This window comes from Schistocerca piceifrons, chromosome 2 (assembly GCF_021461385.2).
Source record: "Schistocerca piceifrons isolate TAMUIC-IGC-003096 chromosome 2, iqSchPice1.1, whole genome shotgun sequence".
Taxonomy (NCBI): domain Eukaryota; kingdom Metazoa; phylum Arthropoda; class Insecta; order Orthoptera; family Acrididae; genus Schistocerca; species Schistocerca piceifrons.
This window is the reverse complement of record NC_060139.1, coordinates 648592392-648619774: the sequence shown is the minus strand read 5'-3', so window position 1 is coordinate 648619774 and position 27383 is coordinate 648592392. Positions and strand designations below refer to the sequence as shown.

The 27383-nt window shown below is 39.7% G+C and overlaps 1 protein-coding gene across 1 annotated transcript in view; it reads left to right on the top strand.

Annotated features, from left to right (window-relative positions):
- Nucleotides 1-4128: 4128 nt before the first annotated feature.
- Nucleotides 4129-27383, top strand: part of LOC124775300 (serine hydroxymethyltransferase) — a 40430-nt gene continuing 17175 nt past the window's right edge. Inside the window, exons 1-4 of the mRNA XM_047250137.1 lie at nt 4129-4554; nt 4657-4895; nt 13913-14088; nt 16186-16368. Coding sequence (XP_047106093.1) covers nt 4696-4895; nt 13913-14088; nt 16186-16368 — 559 coding nt within the window. The 5' untranslated portion in view covers nt 4129-4554; nt 4657-4695. The remainder of the gene's footprint in view (nt 4555-4656; nt 4896-13912; nt 14089-16185; nt 16369-27383) is intronic.

The following is a 27383-nucleotide window of genomic DNA, read 5'->3' as shown; positions in this document are numbered from 1 at the left end:
ATTAGAAAAGGATGGGGAAGGAAGTCGACCCTGCCCATTCAAAGGAACCACCCTGGGCATTAGCCTGAAGCAATTCAGGGAAATCGTGCAAGACCTAAATCAGGATGGCCGGACATGAGTTTTGAACTGTCATCCTCCTGAATGTGAGTCCAGTGTGCTAACCACTGTGCCATCTAGCTCAGTCCCCTAACTTTCCTTTGTTGTCTGGACTACTAGTACAGAATACAGGAGCTTGGACAAAGCCAAGGATATTACAGAAAATGCATTTAATGTGTTCAGTCAAACAGCACAAGCCTCACAAACAAACACAAACAATGTGAACTTCTCACATTCACCCAGGAAAACGAGGGGATTGATTGAATTTTCAGCAGATAGTCTATGTCGTGCATATCAGAAAATTTAACAGAATCACCTTCATCTATACAGTCTAACATAATGCTACACTGTTGACTTTCCATCAGATAGTTCTGACAGAGGGCCACCTTGAGTTGTTGATATCCAGCATTAAACTATTCGCCACCGTATAATCCCCAAAAGGATTGAAGGATGTAGTACAACAGCTACTGACAGCTTGTTTTTAGACGCAGCAATATGCAGTGATTTAGCAGTAGAGCTCTCAATGATTTATCTGACTGTGATGGTCAAAGGTTAACAATAAAAATTACTTCTCAGTTGGTTATACATCATAGATGGGAAGTATCATATCACAAAATCATAAACCATGACTTGATAACAGTGTCTGGAGAGAAATTATGCGAATACTGGGCAGAAATTTATAAATCAGTCAGTGTTGATGGAACAATTAACTTTCTCTTAAACTTATTCCTACAGCACTTCAAGTTTTCTTTTCTCATAAAACAAATCAGAGAAAGCAGGACATAAGCAAGAATAAGGGATGAGTAACTCCTGGGATTAATGTATCTTATGCAAGAAGAGATTGCTCTATGTAATTTGGGGAATGAGTGGTGATTAAGATTTGAAGGTACATTACCACCACTATTGTAAAATCCTCCACTCTTTCATTAAAAAAGAAAACTCCTATGCCATGCTAAAAAATAAAACTCTCCAAAAACAAGGCAAAAAGGACTTGGAAATATTGTTAAAATTAAAACAAACATAGTTATCAAAGTGTAATTGAGCCCTTAGAAAATGACTCTGGCACAACTGGTGAAACTTTCCAACCAAACTCCATGAAATATTCCTTGCTGTGCCTGCAACTACTGCAGCTGCTAATTAACAACAAAATGCAGATGCACCAGGTTTACTTGTGCAGATGCTGCACATGCCACCAGCATACATCAGTTTTAAAAATACTGCCCCTAAAGAGATTACAGCAGTCATCAGTCACTAAAAAGTTGTGAAAAGGCAGTAATAATGCTAGTAATAATGCTAGTTATAATGTTGTTTCTAGTAGAATATTAATATCTTATGCTGACTTGGTAGAATTACTACTAAGCTATCTTTAGTCAGTCAACATTTGTGGTAGTATTTCCCAACAAATTTACATATGTTGACCTAACAACATGTCTGCAAAACTGAAGCTAAACAAACCAACTCTTATTACAAAACTATAGGTCCTATCACTTCTTCCAGTCTTTTAAAAAGTGTTTGAAAAACTACTGTAAGATAGAATACTGACTCATTTATAGCTGAGCAGAACTTGTTAACTGCCTCTCAGCTTCACTTTCATAAAGGATTCTTCACAGAAAATTATCAAGATGCTATGGTCTAAAAAAACACCTTTGATTGTCACAAAATTCACCTCAGGATGGGGGAATGCAACGTATGGGGTGTCACAAGGATTGGTCCTTGGTACAGTCTTATTTCTAACCAACATGTATGATGTTGCAATAACATTAAAGGGTAGTCAGAAAATGTAATGTTTGGTTATGACACAAGCAAAATAACTGAGGGTCTAAAATCAACCACAGAATAAACAGCAAAGATAGCTGTAGACATCTACAAGTGATTCACAGCTAGCAGTTTAAGCCATAAGCTCACAAAGGCTCACATCATGAAATTCCAAACAATGAGAAATGACCTGTTAGCAACAAAAGTAAATGTTAATCATCATATACTAAACAAAATACACTGTGTAAAATTTCTTAGCGAGTGCAACTGGTTACCATGTTAAAATGGATTCAACACACAGATAAGTCAATCAAGAAACTCAGTTCAATGTGTTATGACTCTAGAAGCATCTCTCATTGTGTGGCCTTGAAAACAAGTATGTTGACTCATCTTCACTTCATTGTCCTATGTATTATCTTCAGGAAAGTGTACCTAAAATAGAGTTTATTCACCGGAAGTGATCAGTACAAATACTGTGTGAAGTATTTTTTGAATTCTTACACTTACTTCCCAATACAATTACTCCTCAATGGTTTTCACAGCATGAAGTAAAAACCAGTTCAAGTGAACTGTGAAGGCAGTCACAATGCAAGACAAAAATAATCATCTAAACCTGCCTCCTTTTCTAGAGCTTAGAATGGAGTTATGAACGTTGTTGGTCAGATATTCAATACTCTCCCACCTAACAAAGGAAATAATGGGGAATACTTACCAATTCAATAGAAAACTAAATACATGCCTCATCTGCAACTCTTTCTACAGAATTATTTGAAAATCTGGATTCTGGAACTGAAAAGTTTGCTAGCTACATGTGGCAGTAGCAATGTTTGTTATAGAATGCAGCAGCTTTTTCAGAGCAGCAGGTTACCTACAAATTTACTCAATTAACTACAAATGGCAGAGATGTGAACAGCGTGATTGTTCATGCGGGATGCAGATTAAGTGTCTATGGCCCTGTCTCACGTTAATCCATACCTGGACTCATTCCACATCCCAGAAGGATGCTTGAATGAATGCCTCTTTGTTATTAGCTTTGAGAGACTCTATAAGGCTGGAGGGTATTCCGTGTACCTTGAAAGGATAGAGTGCGAGTGAGGGCTGGGGGAGGGGGTGGGGTGGGGTGGGGGGTGGTGAAGAAAATTAAAATACGAGCATGTAATATCCGAATGGAATTGACATAATCATATGACACTGGATATCTGATGTTACATGTCTGCTACAGTTATGTAGTAAGGTGTCTTGACATTTAAATCTATAGTTTTGTGTGGTGACAAAATGAGTTTACTTTATTTCACAGTAGTTGCACTACGAAGTTACACGAATAACTATCAGTATACAAATGACATCCTAACTGTTCATTAACTGTGTTAGTTTTCTTTGCTCCATAATACTGGAACTAATATGGGGCAGTTGCACATGACAAACTAAACTGATGTGACAGCGGCAAATCAACAGGTGACGACAAGAACGGAAGACATCGTAACTGCATGTATGGTATGCAAAGCTTTAGTACCGGAGTAAAACTAGTTTTTACAGTGACAGCTTTGTTGAAAAGACGGAGGCATACAATTTGGTTGAGAACTATGCTCATCAGTGGCACATAGACTTATAAAAGTAAAAAAGGAATGATGGGACGTATTACAGGGGTTCGTCTTTACGTACTCGCACAAAGTTAGCAACCGATCCCTTTCAGAAGTAAATTGCATTTTTTAAATTAGTCATGTATTACAGAGGTTAAAGATAACATCTTAACTATTATTTCCTTTATTATTCAGTATAGAATTAGCAGACATGGCGTAGGTGGTACAAATATGATAAACATCCACGACGCTTCGCGTATTAAAACAACAAGAGTACCACGAAGTTACATACTACAAGTACGTAACAAAAACAACAAGAGAACCCATGGATGACAGTAAACACAAAAAACGAGAACATGAGTAGCTGCACACACACAAACAAACTGAGCAACAGGTTGTCTCAAACAAAAAGTAAACGTCTACTTCAGCAACTTCTGCAAGGAAATGTAACTGAACAGCACATTACAAGCAAGGTTCGCGAAGACTGTGAACTTTGTGAGATTGAGAACTCGTGGAAAGCGTGCAAATGTACAGCATCAACAATCTTTACTTCTAAGTTTCTTACTACGCCAACGTTTTGAAATCGTAAATAATAATTTGATATTCCCTCTTGAAGCTTCTTTGGTGTTTTTCTGCACGGTGTTGTGGTATGACATATCAGCACATGTCAAGGCGGGAAATTGTATTAAATGAGACTCTTATAAAAAATGATACCAATACTTTAATGAAATTTATTAGCCTGTTTACGAAGTGTGCATAACGGTAATTTGTGTCCGGAACAGCAGTGTATATGCTGTGCTTTGCGTTAGTTTCAGTAATGCGACTGCGTGACAGATGGCTCAGAAAATCCCTGCATTAGCATTTTAATCATCCGGTGTTATTGGCAGCGTCGCGTGGAGTTACATAAGACAAATCCACTTCGATAAAAGTATTGTTGCAGCATTCTGGACGTCATACAGGGGTTATCAGCAGAACCCTTTGGCCTAGCAGATAGCTGTCAGGACTATCAGCGTGTCGAAAACATCCGCGGGGGGTGTAGTGGACGGCCGTAACTCTTGAGAGGAGAGACTAGTTATTACACGTAACGGGACGGCACAGGCGGAGCCACATTCAGTTGCCCGAGGTTAGTACTTGGTGCCTAATGGTCGTGTGGCAATGTAACACAGCACCCTGGCCAAAGCTTTTCAAACTACTGATCGGTGTTTATTAATCTCTTAACTTGCAGAACTGGTAAGTCAGCAGTAGAGTGATACCCGCAGCAAACATGAGTGGCGACGCGTCGTTCATGAACCAGACCCTGGGACAGGCAGACCCGGAGCTGTACGAGATCATTTGCAACGAGAAAGATCGGCAGCGGGCCGGCTTGGAGATGATCGCCTCCGAGAACTTCACTTCGGTGCCCGTGCTGCAGTGCCTCAGCTCGTGCCTGCACAACAAGTACTCGGAGGGCCTGCCCGGACAGAGGTACCGTTTATGTGACACCACACTTTATTCTGGCCTTGTGTTCTAAGAGTGGCATTTGGAAAAATACATAGCTCATCCAGTGTTCAGTTAGAGTTTGATATTGGAACTTCCTATACTTCTCACAAAATCTTTGTTGTAGTGACAGACTGATCTGCAGTGTAGCCTGAGGTTTAGGTTACGTTGAAACATGACAGCTTGGCTGTATGTTGGTGAAGTCAATGAATAAAAAAAAGAAAGGTTGCCCAAATAGATTAACCTGTAGCGCAGCCTAATGTTTATGTTAGCAACATGTTTAAATTTAGTATCTTCAATTTGCTATATTTTATGCACTTTTCACCATAAAAACTAATAAAATAGCAAGGCAAATGCAGAAAATGTATATTAGATAATGGGCAAGACTGACGAGTTTTTGATACCAGTTATGTTCATACAATATACAAAGTACTTAACTGTGAAAAATGCAGTGGGTATCCACTACATAACTCTTACCCTGTGTTATACTGTGAAAAATGCCATACCTCCTATTAATACACTACACAAATGTAAAAGCAATTAACAAGGTACAGAGTTCTTTCATTTTTTGGTGTCCTTGTTGATGGAAAATATAAAATGGAAAACAACCCCGTAGTAGATCTTTGGGTACGGTTAGACTGAGTTACTTTTGCCATCAGAACCATTTGCAGATGTGGGACAAATAAATCATTCACCGATGACCTGCAGGATAATGTTCACTCTATTGACAGATGAAATTATTGTTGTCGGCAATAAGTTGCAGTTTGAGAGAAATAGAGATTCTTGTGAACACTACTAACAGAGGAAACTGATCTGCACTTCTCACTAGTGAATAACTTTGGCACAGAAAGGAGTAAAATACATGATCTTTGATAATCTGCCCAAGGGAATAAAATGTCAGGTAGACAACAGAAGTGTTTTCAGCATAGATTAAATCTCTCTTCTTAAGAACTCATTCAGTATCATAGTGAAATTCTTGTGTATATATATACTGTAGGCTTAAGGAGGTGGAAGGTAGCCATTTAAAAATACAGTATATTTTTAAAAATTGCCTATGCAATCCTTTGTTGAATTGACACATTACATATAGTGATGTATATCGTATATGTGATGTACGGAACATGAAATCAGTGAACTATGTAATAAATAAACTACTTAACTATATTTTAGGTGTACTTCCAGGTCACACTGATTTGTAAAGCATTTCCAATACTTTTATTACAGTATGAACACGGCATTAAGGTCCCATTTTCATATAGTAGCTCTCAGTTAATGACTTAGTAGCATCTGGTCTACTTTCTTGTGTAGATATATAAAACATTTATTTATTGTTGCTTACAATTTCAATACCTGCTAACTGGAACCAAATGCAGGTTGTATTTTCACAAAGCCACAGAAAGTTGGATGTAACTATTATTAATATTCACTTCAATAACTCTGATTTAAGCATTTTTGATAATTAATGAAATTAAGCTTAAAGGAAATAGCAAATTTAGAAAATATTAAATGACTAGGAAAAACACACACAGCCCGTAAACTATAACAGTGATTATTTGAACGTCTGCACTACCATCACGGCAGATCACTTACTTTCAGTTCCTAATCCTAACCATTGGGAAACATCATGGTTAAGCAAGACATATTCTTTGGGATGCCCTTGTTGTGGAATTCTACATCTATGACTCATGCGAATGAAGTCTCGAGTGTTAGGGACAGCATGCTAAATCTCTAGAAATGGAGTTCCAGGTGACCAGTACCATCCCAAACAATTGTGACCCCACCATGCATCAGCCTTGAGATGGCCTGAGAGTTGAGATGGTGTCATCGTCTGTAATCCCAGTAGAGCCAACTAATGGAGCCTAACATATTTACCACCCTGCAACCTGCTGTTGCTGGGAGGCCAAAATAAGCCACATATAATTTTCCATTCTTTCCTTCAGTTCTGCCACAGCTGTCCCATTGTTGGTCAAATATTCACTGCTTTTGGTTGTCCTCTTGTGGAAATTAATTTCAGAGTCAGTGAATCCTCGATAATACTAATTCATTGACTCACTCGCAATACGCACTTCAGTATTATCGCTTACATTTGGGTTTCTTTTACTCTAAATATTTTCTAAGTTCCCTCCCAGACATTTTATTTCCTGCCTCATTTATTAGATGCCATTCATCTTTGCCTCTAATACTGTTACTTAGTGTAGCAATGCCTGTCCACAAATCTCTTGTAGGTTAGTTACTCTAGTACAATATGGTCTGGTGTACCATTGTTGCCACACTCACACATATTTATTGGACATTTCTTTATCCCATATAAATATTCAAGGTGTGATTCGTGACCTGTCAGGCAGTGAAACAGGCCTCTAGATGCATTTACATAGCTCATAAAAATGCTCTTCTTGATGTCTCAGAAGTACACCATATACCCTGCAACCTGTTGTGATAGCAACGATGTCTCCTTGCCACTCACATGCTTCACATAATTTTAATTCTCGTTTGGTTTTATTTCCTGACCCATTATTTTTCACACCTTGGGAACATTCCCTTTGCAAAGCCATTGGAGAGACCTTCCATATCTTGACAGTAATATTCATTGTGTATGTGCCTAATATGACTAATAGTGCCTCCACCAGTGTTGTCCCATAGGCTCCAGTCAGCCTCAGCAGCACACTCCTGTGTGTGCACCTTAGGACTGACTTGTATGTTATATCACGGTTTGTGTCCAGATGCTGGCAGCAGATCGTATGGCAGTGGTGCAAATTGCATCATGATAGTCTAAGCTTTTATAAAATGATCTTAAAGTCTTGTCAAATTATGCAAAACTTTGGTAGTTTTCTGACATACCCAAGATGTGTGTGTGAATATTACTCCTCTTGTGCATGTGTACACTCAGGTACTTATGTACCCCACTGCGTAGTACAAGAGTTCCCCCAATAGTCAAAGTAGTATTTTGCGGGTCGGAGGAGCTGGCTTTGAGCAGCAGGTAGGCAGTCTTATTAGCCACAATTTCTAATTTATTATGTGAGGACCACTTTTACATCTGAGCAAGCATTTCACACACTTTTCTTTCCAGCTGGGCTCTAGAGATCTCTGCCACCATAGCCAATATGTCATCAGCATAGGCTATTTCTTCTGACACCTAAGCATGGTCAGAATTGCTAGCAATGGCTTGGGAGTAAGGTCTCAGAAAACTGGTTCATGTATAGACCCCTGCGATCAATCCTTAATAATTTGCTTCACTGATATTGCTTGAGGATGTGCCCCACTCCATGGTTCACCCTTCACAGTAATCTAGGAAGCTCTGGGACAAACATCTTGGGACATGTAATTGTCCTAGGTGGGCAAAAATTGTTGGCAGCCACAGGTTGTCAAATGCATCCAAACTGTCAACCAGAATACCTACAACATGCTTCTGTACTTTACCCAAGGTGCTCAGAAGACAGAGTGGTCTGTAGCTCTTGGGAACTATTAGATCTCTGTTCATACTCTTCTGGATTATTACTGCTTGTGCATACTTCTGAACAACAGGATTCTTCATTGTCTTAGTGATTGATTCAATAATTCTATAATGAAACAGTTTTCTTCTTTGTGACTTTTTGAAGATTGTCATCATTTTTGATGTTGTAAAATTTTCAAGTCTTTAGTAACTTTGTGGGTGATCCTGCCAATTGAATTGCAGTTGGTAGGTAAATGTACGTGGTATAGTGAACAACTAGCATCATTATTGTAGTTTTTGATTTTCAGTATCGTATGTTTCATAGATGTAGTATTTGGTGCCTTTGTTTGTATGCTCTAGTTCTAGAGGTCATTCATCTCTTTCCTTAATTGTGTTCTGTTCAGGTCTTGTGGATGGTGACCTAGATCATCTTGTTTGTGGAAATGTCAATCCATTAACAAGGAAAGATGATTGCTTGGAACGTGTTGTATACTGAAACCAAAGAATTTAGTTATCATCACACAGTATAAAGTCCTAGATGGAGTAACAACTATGAGGACAGATTGTTACTCATCCCATAGTGGAGGCATTGGATCACATATGAACAATGAAAAAGGATGCTAAAATAGTAAGCTTTAGGACAAACCCCTTCTTTCGAAATAGAAAACACATTCACAACTCGCACACACGTGGCCACTGTTTCCATATGCTGGAGCCCAGTGGAGTGCTTGGAGACAGTGGCCGTGTGTGTGTGTGTGTGTGTGTGTGTGTGTGTGTGTGTGTGTGTGTGTGTGTTTTCTCTATTTCAGAAGGACTTTGTCTGAAAGCTTAATATTTTAGCATCTTCTTCATTGTGCTTATCTGCGACCAATGCCTCCAGTACGGGATATTAAACCCAAATGTTGGGTTTGCTGCTGTATCCAAAAATGAATGACATAATGTCCCAGTAGCAGTTTATCCTTTTCTTCTTGTAGTTATTATACACTCCTGGAAATTGAAATAAGAACACCGTGAATTCATTGTCCCAGGAAGGGGAAACTTTATTGACACATTCCTGGGGTCAGATACATCACATGATCACACTGACAGAACCACAGGCACATAGACACAGGCAACAGAGCATGCACAATGTCGGCACTAGTACAGTGTATATCCACCTTTCGCAGCAATGCAGGCTGCTATTCTCCCATGGAGACGATCGTAGAGATGATGGATGTAGTCCTGTGGAACGGCTTGCCATGCCATTTCCACCTGGCGCCTCAGTTGGACCAGCGTTCATGCTGGACGTGCAGACCGCGTGAGACGACGCTTCATCCAGTCCCAAACATGCTCAATGGGGGACAGATCCGGAGATCTTGCTGGCCAGGGTAGTTGACTTAGACCTTCTAGAGCACGTTGGGTGGCACGGGATACATGCGGACGTGCATTGTCCTGTTGGAACAGCAAGTTCCCTTGCCGGTCTAGGAATGGTAGAACGATGGGTTCGATGACGGTTTGGATGTACCGTGCACTATTCAGTGTCCCCTCGACGATCACCAGTGGTGTACGGCCAGTGTAAGAGATCGCTCCCCACACCATGATGCCGGGTGTTGGCCCTGTGTGCCTCGGTCGTATGCAGTCCTGATTGTGGCGCTCACCTGCACGGCGCCAAACACGCATACGACCATCATTGGCACCAAGGCAGAAGCGACTCTCATCGCTGAAGACGACACGTCTCCATTCGTCCCTCCACTCACGCCTGTCGCGACACCACTGGAAGCGGGCTGCACGATGTTGGGGCGTGAGCGGAAGACGGCCTAACGGTGTGCGGGACCGTAGCTCAGCTTCATGGAGATGGTTGCGAATGGTCCTCGGCGATACCCCAGGAGCAACAGTGTCCCTAATTTGCTGGGAAGTGGCGGTGCGGTCCCCTACAGCACTGCGTAGGATCCTACGGTCTTGGCGTGCATCCGTGCGTCGCTGCGGTCCGGTCCCAGGTCGACGGGCACGTGCACCTTCCGCCGACCACTGGCGACAACATCGATGTACTGTGGAGACCTCACGCCCCACGTGTTGAGCAATTCGGCGGTACGTCCACCCGGCCTCCCGCATGCCCACTATACGCCCTCGCTCAAAGTCCGTCAACTGCACATACGGTTCACATCCACACTGTCGCGGCATGCTACCAGTGTTAAAGACAGCGATGGAGCTCCGTATGCCACGGCAAACTGGCTGACACTGACGGCGGCGGTGCACAAATGCTGCGCAGCTAGCGCCATTCGACGGCCAACACCGCGGTTCCTGGTGTGTCCGCTGTGCCGTGCGTGTGATCGTTGCTTGTACAGCCCTCTCGCAGTGTCCGGAGCAAGTATGGTGGGTCTGACACACCGGTGTCAATGTGTTCTTTTTTCCATTTCCAGGAGTGTATTTATTTTCACTAGAGATAATTTCATTAGTTGGCTTTGATGCCCAACGCATTTCGCTTTAATTTTGAGTAATAGCTCCAGTGATTCATATGATTTCACAATACTTGTTACATGATTAAGTGGTTCTACATATTACTACATCCTCTGTGTCACAGTAATTTTTTTGCAGCATTGGTGTGTCTCCTTCGTTGAGTGGTCAGCTGACCTGGGTTCAATTCCTGGGCAAATTGAAGATGTTCTCCTCTTAGGAGTGGTTGTTGTGTTTTCCTCATCATTTCATCATCATTGATAAGGAGCCCATCCAGTGTGTCGTCAACTGAAAAGATATGTAACTCAGTGACCTAAATTCACTGGGTGAGGTCTCCTGGCCATTAATGCCACACAGTTGTATATATACAATTCTGGAATTTGAGGCAGTACTTTCTAGAGGTGTGGTATAATCCCTCAGCATAAAATATGATAGAGGCTATTTCAGCTTTTCCTTGATATTTATAGTAGATTTGTGATTGGGTCCCCGTAATGTTCTTGACCATTGTATCGGTGATGTTCACATCACATGGAACTTCAAACATTAATTTAAAGTTATTATCAGCATTGAGCTGTCTTATGGGAATGCCAGGTTTTGTTAATTCCTACAGTCCAGTTAGAGCTCGTCCACTAATCAGAAAAGATATTAAACCCAAATATTGGGTTTGCTGCTGTATCCAAAAATGAATATGACATAATGTCCCAGTAGCACACCTGTCCTCTTTGAGATGACAACTACAGAGCCTCACTGAACTTATTCATTGGTTGGTTCATTCCTGCATTCATTCGTTCATCCATCATGAATGTGTCATTGACACGAGAGTGCTCAAAAACTCAATGAATATTTCACTTCACTAGCTGAAGACCTCATCCTAGAAACTGTAAAGGACCAGTCCCAAGTTCCTCCAGCAAATTAGTGATCATGAATGCCTCTATGTATGCTAATGAAACAAATTCCAATGAAATTATAAGTAAAATGAAATCCTTAAGCAATAAAATTCCATGTGGCCTTGATGAAGTACCTGATTTCATATTAAAAGCATGTGCTCACCACAAAGTAAAACCATTGGCAAAAATTTTCATCATCTCTCTAGAAACTGGTGTCTTCCAGATGTTCTCAAAATAGCAAAAGTTTCACCGCTGCTGGGAAAAAAAAGTTCTTATGATCAAATATCAAACTACCTAACTGTGTCACAGCCAAATTTCTTCTAAAAATTGTAGAAAAGACTTTTATGATAGGTTTTTAAGTTCCATAAATAAATATTCACCTCTTGCTCTACAACAACATGGTTTTAGAAAGTTTAAGTCCACACAGACAGCAATTTTTGAATTCTTAGACAGAGCTTCAAAATCCCTTGATCAACGTAAATTAGGTGCAGGTATTTTTCTTGACCTGTCAAAAGCTTTCAATGTCCTACACCATAACATTCTGCTTGAAAAATTAGAAAGATGAGAAGCAAGAGGTGTAGCACATAGCTGGATTTGTTCGTACCTAAAAAACCGCAGGCAGATACTATCACTTCAGTACAAATTTAACACTAAGAACAAAACAACTCCTTCCTTTCTAGTGAATTACCAATTTAAAAAAAATGGTGTACTGCAGGGTTCAGTCTTAGGTCCACTCTTCTTGATTTATGTGGATGATTTTGTTGAATAGATGAGTCCCCAAAAACCTATCCTATCTGACAATGACACCAGCATATTGCTTACTGAATCCAGTCCAGGAACTTTGCAGTCAACAGCAGAAAGTTCTAACAAAATACTTTTTGAGTGGTTCACAAAGAACAGACTCATAGTTCGTACTGAAGAAACTGTGTGTCATTTTTCATTCATTTCCTCAACCTAACCCAATGTTCGTCCAAACATGATTAAAATATTATCCCCTAGAAAATGCACATGTCACAAAATGTTTGGGTTTGTGGATTCAGCAAGACTTAAAGTGGGACACACACAAAAATAAATTGTGTAGGAAACACTCAGCTGTGTGCTATGGTGTAAGAATATTAATGTCTACAACAAGCAAAACAACAGTACCACAGGCCTTTTATCCACAGTTCCACTCACTGCTTCAATATTGGATCATTTTCTGGGGACACTCAACACTCAGCATAAAGGTTTTTGGAATGCAAAAAGAGAGCTCTAAGAATAATTTGTGACCTTAAAAAGATGGAGTTCTGTAAATGTCTTTTTACAGAGCTTGGTTTTCTGAATGTTCCAAGCTTGTTCATTTATGAAACTAACTTGTTTAGTAGAGATTACCTCTTGAAAACGGACAAACTAGTACAAAGCAAAAATGTACACAACTATTGTGCCATAGGGATATGAAATATTCACAAAAATATCACAGAGCTATGCTGTATCAGAGGAGCATAATTAACATTGATGTAATACTGAACAATAAGATACTGGAGGAAATAAAAATCGCTACATAATCAAAACTTAAAACTGAACTAAAGGCATTTTTAATAAAGCACTGTTTCTATTCTGTAAAAGAATTTCTGAATATATAACAAATAAAGTAACTTAAAAATTAAATTATAGGAATATGGACCTAATTTTAATTTGCTACTGTTTGCTAAGACTATGTATTACTTCAACTTTTCTGTGACCTGTTCAATATCAATAATTGTACAATTTGTGCTGTGCGATGTAACAGGACCAACAAAAAAATCAGTCATTCATTTATTGTGTTAGGTAGTTCTTGTCATGGAAGAGTACCATCTGAGGTATGAAATAAGTCAGCGTATTCATTAGTAAAGTGAAGCAGCTGTAAAAGCTGGCATAAAAAGTAACTGTCGCCAAACTGCTGTAAACTAATTCTGCATACTAAAGCTTAGTTTAACATAGTAAAATTAATATTGCTATCTTAATACCTGCATGATTTCTTATGAAACTGGGACAGAGCTGGTATATTTTCATAAATGACATGGTATGTGTGCCAGTAAATGCTAGGTCATACAATAAAGAACAGAAATCCTCAAAAGTATTGATGCAGTCTTGAAAATGAATTAGTAGTTTCAAAACGAATAGGATTTCAACTAGAAAATAAAATATTGTAACTGAAGACATCTTTCTTGTGAATAATATATTTGTGAAGATGGTTGATTATATTGACATGTCTTTAAATATCCCCCATTCTGCAGATACTATGGTGGTAATGAGTTCATCGATAAGGTAGAGTTGCTCTGCCAGAAGCGTTCGCTGGAGGCATATCGCCTGGACCCGGAGAAGTGGGGCATTAATGTCCAGCCGTACTCGGGCTCTCCTGCCAACTTCGCAGTATACACTGCAATAGTTGAGCCACATGGCAGAATAATGGGTGAGTTCCAGTAGGATTTTATTTAGGATATTTACACATCTAATTGGGCTTATTATTTTGTTAACAAGGTAAATAAATTCCTGTACATGCCTGTGATAATTATGGATGTTTGGTGTATAACTTGTCTAGATTTCTAAATAAATTTCTTTATTATGCCATTTCGACTGCAAACCTAAAAACTCGTAAATCAGTATAATGGTTCTATAGATGTTTTAAACACGCATTCTACCTTCAGGTACTTACAGATAAAATTGTTGTATAATTCATTATTGTACACTATAACAACATTTACTTTCCACATATTGCTGTAAGTTTAGTTCACAAATTTTTTATGTTTTAACAGTATTCACTTCCAGACTTTATTTATAAATAGTAATATAATATTTTTTCATGTAGTTTTTCTGGGGTTAAGTATCATGTCAGTTGATCGAGCTCTGGCCTCATGCCAATGAGGAAAGGAATTATCTTCAGAAATGTGACTTATTTTAGTTCTTGGAATGGTCATTGCATTTAACTTTCTAAATAAAGGTTAATCATGTTTTTGTTGTACTGCGGTTTGGATGACCTCCTCCTAGAGTCTAAAAGCTTAGATTAGTTTTTTAGTCTTCAAGAAAAGATTATTTTTCCGCTCTGGTAAGCCAGATGTGATTGACTGTTCTTGTCTTTCCACAGTTGCTGCTCCTTTGTGGGATGCACTGAATTAGGATGTCTGTGAGGATCTATTTCTCCCAGCTCTCACTAGGTCTTCCCTGGGAGAGTCTGGTTAAAGTAATCCCAAAGGCTCTTTTGGGGAGCTATTGTCTTCATAGGGCCATACCATGGCAAACACTTTAGTTCAAGGGTCTCCAATAAGCTTGATACTATCTTTGAAAGGTCACAGTGTATTTCCTTCCTCATGCTTACCCAATATGAGCTTGTGTTCTGTCTCTAATGACCTCATCAGCAGTAAGAATTTTAACCACAAACTTGCTTCTTTGCTTTCCAGCAGGCTTCTTTCTAATTCTAGCTGTTGTTGGATATCCTCATTCATTATTTTATCAATTTTGTTATGTAGGCAAGAACAGAGAGATTTTATTTCTTTTGTTTGGAGACTGTTTTTAATCATGGTAGTTTAGTAATGATAAGAAGTAAAGGATAGTCTGTAGTGGGGCCTTTGTGTACCTTGGACCATTAAGGTAGCTATGAAGGCTGTAAGAAACCCTAACTGATCACTAATTCGGTTCTGGGAAAGCCATGCAGGGTACTACTATGTGCTGAGGCATAAAATTGTGCTTCCAGAACAAAAAGGAGCCTCAGATGAAAGAAAAGCACAATAATGTGGAGAAATTATCTCAAGATTTTGTCTTGCAACAGAAACGGTGCCATACTTGTCAAAGCATTAGTACATTATTTGATTGATGTGGGACCATAATGATAAGAAATGGTACAATGTTTGTAAGAAGGTAGATTGAAATCTTTCATGTTCTTGCTTTCTCTTGCTATTTTCAAAATAGTTAATATAAATCTAACTATTTTGTTCAGAAGGCCATGGCCTGCACCATTCTTCAATAGTACTCTAATGACCCTATTGTTATGGAGGCATTGAATGCTAACCAAAGAGAATAAATTGTGATTCTTTGTTTCCTTATTTCTATGTGAAGGTTGCAATTTTTAATGATGTAGTGTAACATAACTGCAAATGATTTTTTGTGACATGATAATTGGGTGGACATACTAATACGTGGAAAGAGAGGTACAAAGGTTTTAAGCTGTTAACAAACCTATGCACATGCTTCCTTCACAAAGACAGCAGTGAGGTGTCAAGCTAGTTAAAACAGTTACAAATGATGATCTTGAAACCAACAACTGTAAGCATTATGTGTTTTCCAAGTAGTGGACGGAACTGGATAAGGCATTATTTGCATTACATAACATCTCAGTCCTCTGTTTTAGGATGTGGAATGTTTCAGAACTCGAGATGTTTTGGGAATGGTTTTTATAATAGCTTTATGAAGCTTGTCTTAATATCAAGTGTGTAATTTACTGCTTAATATGGAATTCTTCTTTGTGTAGAACATGGGTGTGGTAGTCAAAGCAAAACATATTAATTTGTTGCAGGTTTGGATTTACCTGATGGTGGCCACCTTACACATGGCTACATGACAACTAACAAGAAGATATCCGGAACTTCGATATTTTTTGAATCCATGCCATACAAAGTAGATCCAGCAACAGGACTGATTGATTATGATAAGCTGGCAGAGACAGCAAGACTGTTCAAACCAAAACTGATCATTGCAGGTGAGTAATTAACAGTTTGTCTGTACCCAAGAAGGGAATAAAGATACATGGCACTTTTATTTTTCATGGTTGATTTATGTTAAGTCATGGCTAAAATTTTATTGTGCTTGTCTGTTTAAAAACACCACAACACTAAACACACTTGCTATTGGAGTTTTTTTTATAATGTTAGACTTTCTCATAATAAATTAACATATAAATATTTCTCATTTTAGTTATGATTTTGGGGTTGCTATTCATAGCTCTTAAGTCTTTCTGGCTTTAAGACAAGCTCAAAACACAGGCAGTGTTGAGACGTAATTGTTTCTCACGATCTTTTTTCTTATATCAGCTGTTATGTATAAAGTCTTCAGTGTTTTTATGATACAGTAGCACTGTAATAATAGATTGTTTGTCTGAACCTCATGCAGTCACTGTCTTTGGTTTGCTCAGAGTAAATGTGCTAAAATGAAACATGGGGTCTGTAGATACAGTTAAATAATTCATTCTCATTAAAAGCATCAGGTTGGCAGACACAATTTAGTAATTAATTACCATTAACAGCATTAGGTTGGCAGTGTCACACTTGGTTATATTAGCACTTCTCATTCCCACCCACTGGGTGCTGACTACAGCAAGATGAGGCACATGACTTCTGTAAAGAAGCACTTCAGAACCCTGTTGCATCAGCCTGCAGCTGATGTGTGAAACTACATCCAAACGAGACTCACTGACATGTTGGACAACTATCAGGTGTGTTGGGCAGATAGCTCTCTCATCATTTCTGATGGACTAAGTTGTGATGTAAGTCTGAGGGAGAAGAGTGGGGTACACATTCTCTAGTAGCTTTAGCAGTTCTCATATGAGTAGACTCATATGTTTTGTGCACCAATGTGTGTATTTGGATGAGTCAATCAAATTATTTGTTAACACAGTCATCATGACATGTATAGTCAGTTTTCCCACTCCATACTTGTTGATAAAGCAATTTACTCCAAAACCGTATAACGTGTTTGCCACATTGAATACCCTGGTTCCTGTCAGTAAGTTCCTAAGTAACACCCAGTGTTGTCCTTACTTGTTGGGTAACTGCCAGTCATGTCCCACGCTGTTGGCAGTTTTGCCTTTGCCTTTCCAGCAAAGGAGAAGAGGGTGGTGGCGTAAAGTTTCTGTTCAGCAGACTTTATGCCAGTGTCGTGGATTAAATTCCAAACCTATCTGCATTGTTTCATGGAGTGAGGGCATGTGAAATGCTGATTCGTCCGCTGGATGAGGACATTAAGCATGGTGGCCCCCATGGTGCTATTGGAGAGGAGATTTCACTCTCTCTTTTCTCTCATCTTCTGCAACACAAATGTGACTCTACCAAACATTCACACCCATTATAATCATCTGCATGTATCAGATACACTTAACATACAAGTCTCATGTTTCACAAAGGAAAGGTGCAATGTGCGCGGAGGGTAGGCAAAACCCAGTTAGGTGGCTGGTGTTCCCTCCAGAGATAAAAATTTTTTTTAGGTGTTGGCCTTGAGTCATATGGACAGCTGGCTCTGGCCCATTATGTTTATTTTATGTCACCACTAGCAACAAGAGGCCCAATTTGTCCCCTCAAGTGCAGGGACCTTTTGAAACTGGCCCAGTCGTCATTGTCTGCCATCGAGGTCCACTTCCCCTATCTTCTGTTTCTGGACCCCCCCCCCCCCCCCCCCAGTTGTTTTAAAATTGTTAGGAGCACCAGCAATTATTTGCTTAAGAGGGAGTGTTTAGACTTGTCACATCAGAATCTGCCAGAGCTTTTTTTTACCACTCATGGTTAATGCCACTTAAAAGCCACACGCCAAATTTCAGCTGCCAGTACACACTGAAAGTTACATTAAAATTGCAAAAATATTTATTTTCTAGATTAACACTCGGGACTAAGATATGGATAGCCCTGAATTATTATTATTATTATTATTATTATTATTATTATTATTATTATTATACTTCCAGTTCACCATTGTGACAATATGCTTAAGTTATAATCACTATAGTCTGATTTAAATCAATTGGCATCTTACATTTAAGGTCCAAAGTCATGACAAACACAGCTATTGCAGCATTCCTCTCTGTGAGGTTTGGTACACATCTGTATAGTAACTCTAAAAATGCCAAAATTTGTTTTTTCTTTAATTAGAGTGGGAGATGTGTTATTTTTAGGTGAAATTTTCCCATCGATTCAATAGCTTCGACTCATCATATTGTGAAAGCTATTGAAGTTGCTGATATAATTTTATTTTGTTGCTTACAATAATAGCTCGCTTAGCAGTGACATGTTGTATTGTATTATGTTTATAGTGTGTAAGCTTCAGAAAAGGTGATATTTTATTGTTGAAATTTGTCAGTATTTAACTTATAACAAATATGAATTTAAAATTCTGGAAGCCATGGTTGATAAAGATGTAGTGTTTTGACACTCCCATCCCCCACCCCTTCCAATACTTTTGTCATGCATTATAAGGCATAGGAAACTTACTGTATTTTATGGACTACAAGACGCACATTAATTTTTAAGCAGTTTTCAAAAAAGTAATGTTTTTACCATTTTTGTTATTAGACTGCAAAGCTGGGCTAAAAGAAAAAATTCGTAGTTTATTAAACTGGAATGACCTAATTAAATCTCTGAAAATTGTCATCTGAACTTCCTCCTCCTCCTTCTTCTTCTTCTTATTCTCCCCCCCTCCTCCTCCTCCTCCTCCTCCTCCTCCTCCTCATCATCATCATCATCATCATCATCATCATTATTGTCCTCTTCACTGCCATCAAAAAAGTTACTTATGCAGCACTTCTTGAAAGATTTAACAATAATGTCTTCTCTCACTCTAGACCATGATCGTTTTATCCACTGACACACTTGTTTCATTGTAGGTCAATTTAAACCTTCCTTCAGCATGAATTCATGTTGAGTTTCATCCATTTGTTCTATTCGTCTCTTACACACTTTAAGTGGTTTATTTATTGAGACATCAAGAGGTTGCATTTGTGAAGTATGTCTTCCCGGAATAACAGCAGGCTCTGTATTTCCCTATTTCAAATTCTCTTACACAGAATTTTTCAAATGACTATTAAAGTGATCTAGCTCAAGGATAGAACTCTTCTTCAATAAAGCATCTGTCCTTCTCTCCCGCACTGTTAATCCATAATTTCATATCAGCCTTGTCTATCCAACACTTGTCATGTACGTGAATGCCACCACCCTGGCAGTATTTCAGAAGGTTTTGGCATGGTTTTGCACTTGACAATGATCATTAGATTATGTTCAGTACCATCAGCACAACATGAAATGATAATAGTGTAGGCATTTTTTCATATCCTCATGTCATTATCAAGTTGTAACACCTTTTGTGGCAGCAGCTCTATTACTCGCCACATCAAGTCTTGGACAGTTTTGTCCATATTCGCTATTTGGCTTAGTTCCACACCGTTTTTTTTCCTTCTTTTTATTTTTTTTTAGTGATGAATAATAAAGCAATGGAAAGATAATATTTTCTCTTCATACTCTTGTGGCATTTTGTGAGATATTTTGGTTTGCATGCTCAGCCCATGATGCTTCATGAACCACCAACTCCATCCTTAAAGTATGTTAAGTGCTAGCTTAGCGAGCATATATTTGAATCATTTTTGTATTAGTTCCAGTGCCATTTTGACAGTGTCTTTGATTCCATTTCAGTAAATCGTCTTCTAGTTTTGGCCATTTTTGCATTCAGTCCTCTGTTTGCACATTTGGACTTCCTCATTCTTATCAGCTTTTCTTTACGACCCCGCCAATCGCGAATGGTTTTTTTCTGTTGGTGAAGGGACCAAATGATGCTCATCTGCTCCATTTCCATGTTCTGCATATGCTATTACTTTCAGTTTACAGCCCACGTCATAATGAATACCTTTCCTTTTTTTACATTACAAAACTGGCTAATAACAAAAATATTATACTATTGTTGTGGATTGGCAAGAGAGCCAACCCACTATGAGAGGAAGCCGAAAGGCACGCGTTTTAGCTCGCGCAGGCTGGCGTGAGGTCTGGAACAGGCCAAGGAAATGAGACTAACAAAAAACGTACGTAGCTGCTGGAATACTTAACTTTAATCCATAATTGGTGAACATCGCTCTTGACGGTACATGTTTTACAGCATCAATAGTAACTGGTAATGGTGCCTTGCTAGGTCGTAGCAAATGACGTAGCTGAAGGCTATGCTAACTATCGTCTCGGCAAATGAGAGCGTATTTTGTCAGTGAACCATCGCTAGCAAAGTCGGTTGTACAACTGGGGCGAGTGCTAGGAAGTCTCTCTAGACCTGCCGTGTGGCGGCGCTCGGTCTGCAATCTCTGATAGTGGCGACACGCGGGTCCGACGTATACTAACAGACCGCGGCCAATTTAAAGGCTACCACCTAGCAAGTGTGGTGTCTGGCGGTGACACCACAACTACGAGAAAATTATTTTATTTATTTTGTAGCTACCAGTTTCACCACTTCAATGCATCATCTGCAGGCCTGTGTGGATTAAACAGCAGTCATGCAAGGCAGACACATTAAACAAAATGAGAATCAAGGACAAGACTTTACAAATAAACATTTGATAGAACGAACAGATACATCCATTGTCCCATACCTGAAGTATACCACAACGAATTTCCATTCTATGGATTGTACAACTGTATTATTTATTAATAACTTCTGTGAATAACTATTCCATGATTTTTATTGACCAGTCGGACATGCATTATCTGCACAGCCCTGAAATAACCTACTGAAAGACAAAATAACTGTAGAAGATGATAAATGTATGAAGAAGGTAACACCTCAGAAACAAGTAAAGTGAAATAACTTGACCTACACATCTGTCAAATTATGAAATGCTGAGTTGTGAAATTTTGAAAGAGACTACAACCTCAGAAAGAAATAAAGTGATATGGATGTCGTATACATACAATTAACGTACAAGACGTGTCAGAGGACCAAAATAAGACCTACCTCAGATCACAACATATGTAGAACACATGAAAAAACCCCACAAGAAACTGTTCATGATGAAAACCATTCATGTGCGGATGCATTCATATATCGTGTACTGCTGTGGAGCAATCAAGCACAAGGACACTAAGTGACCTGAGAGGATGCAGTGCACTATAAAGGATGCCTCGGCAATGTATATACATGAAATATCAGAAAAGCTCTCTGACTAGTTAACAACTCAAAAAGTACTCTTACATATTAAGCATAAGTTAACACAAAGAAATAAAATGGGATTTAAAAAAAAACATATAATTATTCATAAATATACTGTAATGCGTACATATGTAAGTTTTTTGATGACATTGAAACTAAAAGCGATAAAATTTTCAAAGGAAAATAACGGCCATCAACTGTGAACATGCGACAGCAAACTATAAGTTGGCAATACATACACTATTACGACAAAAACACTGCCAATACCACAAGTCGCATGTAGCGAAATTTAAGTGAGGTTAATATAAATCTACGTGAAATTGAAGACCAGTGCAAAACCACTAAATGTGTCACATATGACTAAAATAATTGCATGCTAAAGAGGAGGAAACATTCAAAGATATCTAGTTACAATTCTAGGGCTAACATACACAGTTCTACCACCAAGCACCTAACTAGAGGCCAATGACAGCAATGTTCACGTCAGTTAGCTTCCTGACCAGCAACCCACTCAAAAAGTACTCATATGTATTAGCCACAAGTGAACATGCAAAACATACAATGAAATTTGAATTGCATATACTTATGAGTAAATACACTGTAACCAGTACACATGTTGGTCTTTCAACCATATCAAAACTAAAAACCATTGTATCCATGCAATCCAGTTTCAAAAGAGCCATACTGGCCATACATATCGTCTTAATAGGCAAACCAAATTATCAGTTGACCAGTGAGGAGTCCACACATCAAGCCAATAACTAAATCATAAGTAAATCCTGTATGTGAGTTTGATGTAATACTATGAACATGTCACAGCAATCTGTAAATTGACAATACATCCACTCTTACAACAATAACACTGGCAGCGCCACAGTCCTGTCCAGCAGAACCAGAGTGATGGTAAATGCATACTTACGTAAATTTGGAAATAGGTGCATAACCACTAAATGTGTCACATACAACTAAAATAATTGCATGTGAAAGAGAGACCTTTAAAGATATATAGTTGTAATTGTAGTGCTAACACATGACAGCAATGTAAACGCCAGCATACTTCAGTACCTGAAAAGTCCTATGAGATACGCTACAAAATATTATTCGCGTATGAACACAAGTGTCGTCAGATAACCCAAACTAAGTCCAGTAACAACATTATGAGAAGGAAAGTTGCTACTCATCATTTAGTAGAGTAGCTGAGTTGCAGATAGTCAAAACAAAAAGACTCTCACAATTAAAGCTTTCGGCCATGGGCCTCAGGCAACTGAAACCACACTGCGAGTAGCAGCACCAGTGCATGATGGGAGTGGCAACTGGATGGGGATTAGGAGGAGGCTGGGTGGGGAGGGGGAGGGATAATATGGTGGGCGTCGCAGACGGTGAACTGTTGCAGGTTAGACGGCGGGCAGGGGAGAGGTGGGGAGGGGGAGTGCAGAAAAGGAGAGAAATAAAAACACTGTCTGCGGTGGTGGAATGACGGATGTGTAGTACTGGAATGGGAACAGGGAAGGGGCTGGATGGGCGAGGACAGTGACTAACAAAGGTAGAGGCCAGGGGGGTTACGGAAACATAGGATTTATTGCAGGGAAAGTTTCCTCCTGCACAGTTCACAAAAGCTAGTATTGTTGAAAAGGATCCATATGGCACAGGCCATGAAGCAGTCACTGAAATGAAGGATATCATGTTTGGCAGTGTTTCAGGAACAGGATGGTTCACTTGTTTCTTGGCCACATTTTGTCGGTGACCATTCATGCGGACAGACAGCTTGTTGGTTGTCATGCCTACATAAAATGCAGCACAGTGGTTGCAACTTAGCTTGTGACCCACATGACTGGTTTCAGAGGTAGCCCTGCCTTTGATGGGATAGGTGATGTTAATGACTGGGCTGGAGTGGATGGTAGTGGGAGGATGTATGGGACAGGTCTTGAATCTATGTCTATTACAAATGTATGAGCCATGAAGTAGGGATTGGGAGCAGGGGTTGTGTAAATATGGACGAGTATATTGTGTAGAAACCCATGAACCATGGACCTTGCCGTTGGTGGGGAGGCTTGCGTGCCTCAGCGATACAGATAGCCGTACCGTAGGTGCAACCACAACGGAGGGGTATCTGTTGAGAGGCCAGACAAACGTGTGGTTCCTGAAGAGGGGCAGCAGCCTTTTCAGTAGTTGCAAGGGCAACAGTCTGGATGATTGACTGATCTGGCCTTGTAACAATAACCAAAACGGCCTTGCTGTGCTGGTACTGCGAACGGCTGAAAGCAAGGGGAAACTACAGCCGTAATTTTTCCCGAGGGCATGCAGCTTTACTGTATGATTACATGATGATGGCGTCCTCTTGGGTAAAATATTCCGGAGGTAAAATAGTCCCCCATTCGGATCTCCGGGCGGGGACTACTCAAGAGGATGTCGTTATCAGGAGAAAGAAAACTGGCGTTCTACGGATCGGAGCGTGGAATGTCAGATCCCTTAATCGGGCAGGTAGGTTAGAAAATTTAAAAAGGGAAATGGATAGGTTGAAGTTAGATATAGTGGGAATTAGTGAAGTTCGGTGGCAGGAGGAACAAGACTTCTGGTCAGGTGACTACAGGGTTATAAACACAAAATCAAATAGGGGTAATGCAGGAGTAGGTTTAATAATGAATAGGAAAATAGGAATGCGGGTAAGCTACTACAAACAGCATAGTGAACGCATTATTGTGGCCAAGATAGATACGAAGCCCACGCCTACTACAGTAGTACAAGTTTATATGCCAACTAGCTCTGCAGATGACGAAGAAATTGAAGAAATGTATGATGAAATAAAAGAAATTATTCAGATTGTGAAGGGAGACGAAAATTTAATAGTCATGGGTGACTGGAATTCGAGTGTAGGAAAAGGGAGAGAAGGAAACATAGTAGGTGAATATGGATTGGGGGACAGAAATGAAAGAGGAAGCCGCCTGGTCGAATTTTGCACAGAGCACAACATAATCATAACTAACACTTGGTTTAAGAATCATGAAAGAAGGTTGTATACATGGAAGAACCCTGGAGATACTAAAAGGTATCAGATAGATTATATAATGGTAAGACAGAGATTTAGGAACCAGGTTTTAAATTGTAAGACATTTCCAGGGGCAGATGTGGACTCTGACCACAATCTATTGGTTATGACCTGTAGATTAAAACTGAAGAAACTGCAAAAAGGTGGGAATTTAAGGAGATGGGACCTGGATAAACTAAAAGAACCAGAGGTTGTACAGAGATTCAGGGAGAGCATAAGGGAGCAATTGACAGGAATGGGGGAAATAAATACAGTAGAAGAAGAATGGGTAGCTTTGAGGGATGAAGTAGTGAAGGCAGCAGAGGATCAAGTAGGTAAAAAGACGAGGGCTAGTAGAAATCCTTGGGTAACAGAAGAAATATTGAATTTAATTGATGAAAGGAGAAAATATAAAAATGCAGTAAGTGAAACAGGCAAAAAGGAATACAAACGTCTCAAAAATGAGATCGACAGGAAGTGCAAAATGGCTAAGCAGGGATGGCTAGAGGACAAATGTAAGGATGTAGAGGCCTATCTCACTAGGGGTAAGATAGATACCGCCTACAGGAAAATTAAAGAGACCTTTGGAGATAAGAGAACGACTTGTATTAATATCAAGAGCTCAGATGGAAACCCAGTTCTAAGCAAAGAAGGGAAAGCAGAAAGGTGGAAGGAGTATATAGAGGGTCTATACAAGGGCGATGTACTTGAGGACAATATTATGGAAATGGAAGAGGATGTAGATGAAGATGAAATGGGAGATATGATACTGCGTGAAGAGTTTGACAGAGCACTGAAAGACCTGAGTCGAAACAAGGCTCCCGGAGTAGACAATATTCCATTGGAACTACTGACGGCCGTGGGAGAGCCAGTCCTGACAAAACTCTACCATCTGGTGAGCAAGATGTATGAAACAGGCGAAATACCCTCAGACTTCAAGAAGAATATAATAATTCCAATCCCAAAGAAAGCAGGTGTTGACAAATGTGAAAATTACCGAACTATCAGCTTAATAAGTCACAGCTGCAAAATACTAACACGAATTCTTTACAGACGAATGGAAAAACTAGTAGAAGCCAACCTCGGGGAAGATCAGTTTGGATTCCGTAGAAACACTGGAACACGTGAGGCAATACTGACCTTACGACTTATCTTAGAAGAAAGATTAAGGAAAGGCAAACCTACGTTTCTAGCATTTGTAGACTTAGAGAAAGCTTTTGACAATGTTGACTGGAATACTCTCTTTCAAATTCTAAAGGTGGCAGGGGTAAAATACAGGGAGCGAAAGGCTATTTACAATTTGTACAGACACCAGATGGCAGTTATAAGAGTCGAGGGACATGAAAGGGAAGCAGTGGTTGGGAAGGGAGTAAGACAGGGTTGTAGCCTCTCCCCGATGTTGTTCAATCTGTATATTGAGCAAGCAGTAAAGGAAACAAAAGAAAAATTCGGAGTAGGTATTAAAATTCATGGAGAAGAAATAAAAACTTTGAGGTTCGCCGATGACATTGTAATTCTGTCAGAGACAGCAAAGGACTTGGAAGAGCAGTTGAATGGAATGGACAGTGTCTTGAAAGGAGGATGTAAGATGAACATCAACAAAAGCAAAACAAGGATAATGGAATGTAGTCTAATTAAGTCGGGTGATGCTGAGGGAATTAGATTAGGAAATGAGGCACTTAAAATAGTAAAGGAGTTTTGCTATTTGGGGAGCAAAATAACTGATGATGGTCGAAGTAGAGAGGATATAAAATGTAGGCTGGCAATGGCAAGGAAAGCGTTTCTGAAGAAGAGAAATTTGTTAACATCCAGTGTAGATTTAAGTGTCAGGAAGTCATTTCTGAAAGTATTCGTATGGAGTGTAGCCATGTATGGAAGTGAAACATGGACGATAAATAGTTTGGACAAGAAGAGAATAGAAGCTTTCGAAATGTGGTGCTACAGAAGAATGCTGAAGATTAGATGGGTAGATCACATAACTAATGAGGAAGTATTGAACAGGATTGGGGAGAAGAGAAGTTTGTGGCACAACTTGACCAGAAGAAGGGATCGGTTGGTAGGACATATTCTGAGGCATCAAGGGATCACCAATTTAGTATTGGAGGGCAGCGTGGAGGGTAAAAATCGTAGAGGGAGACCAAGAGATGAATACACTAAGCAGATTCAGAAGGATGTAGGTTGCAGTAGGTACTGGGAGATGAAAAAGCTTGCACAGGATAGAGTAGCATGGAGAGCTGCATCAAACCAGTCTCAGGACTGAAGACCACAACAACAACAACATATTGTGTAGATTCCACAGATGGCGGAATACCACTGTGGCAGGGGTGGGAAGGATAGTGGGCAGGACATTTCTCATTTCAGGGCACGATGAAAGGTAATTGAAAACCTGACGGAGGATGTAATTCAGTTGCTCCAGTCCTGAGTGGTACTGAGTTACAAGGGGAATGCTCCTCTGAGGCCAGGTGGTGGGACTTTGGGAGGCGGTGGGAGACTGGAAAGACAAGGCGTGGGAGATTTGGGGGGATAATTACAGACAGTGAAGGCCTCAGTGAGACTCTCGGTATATTTCGAGAGGGATTGCTCGTCACTGAAGATGCAACAACCACGGGGGGCTAGGCTGTACGGAAGGAACTTCTTGATATGGAACGGGTGGCAGCTGCCGAAGTGGAGGAGGTATTGCTGGTGGTTAGTAGGTTTGATATGGACAGAGGTACTGATGTAGCCATCTTTGAGGTGGAGGTCAACATCTAAGAAGCGCAGGACCAGGTGAAGGAAATGGGGGAGAAGTTATTGAGGTTCTGGAG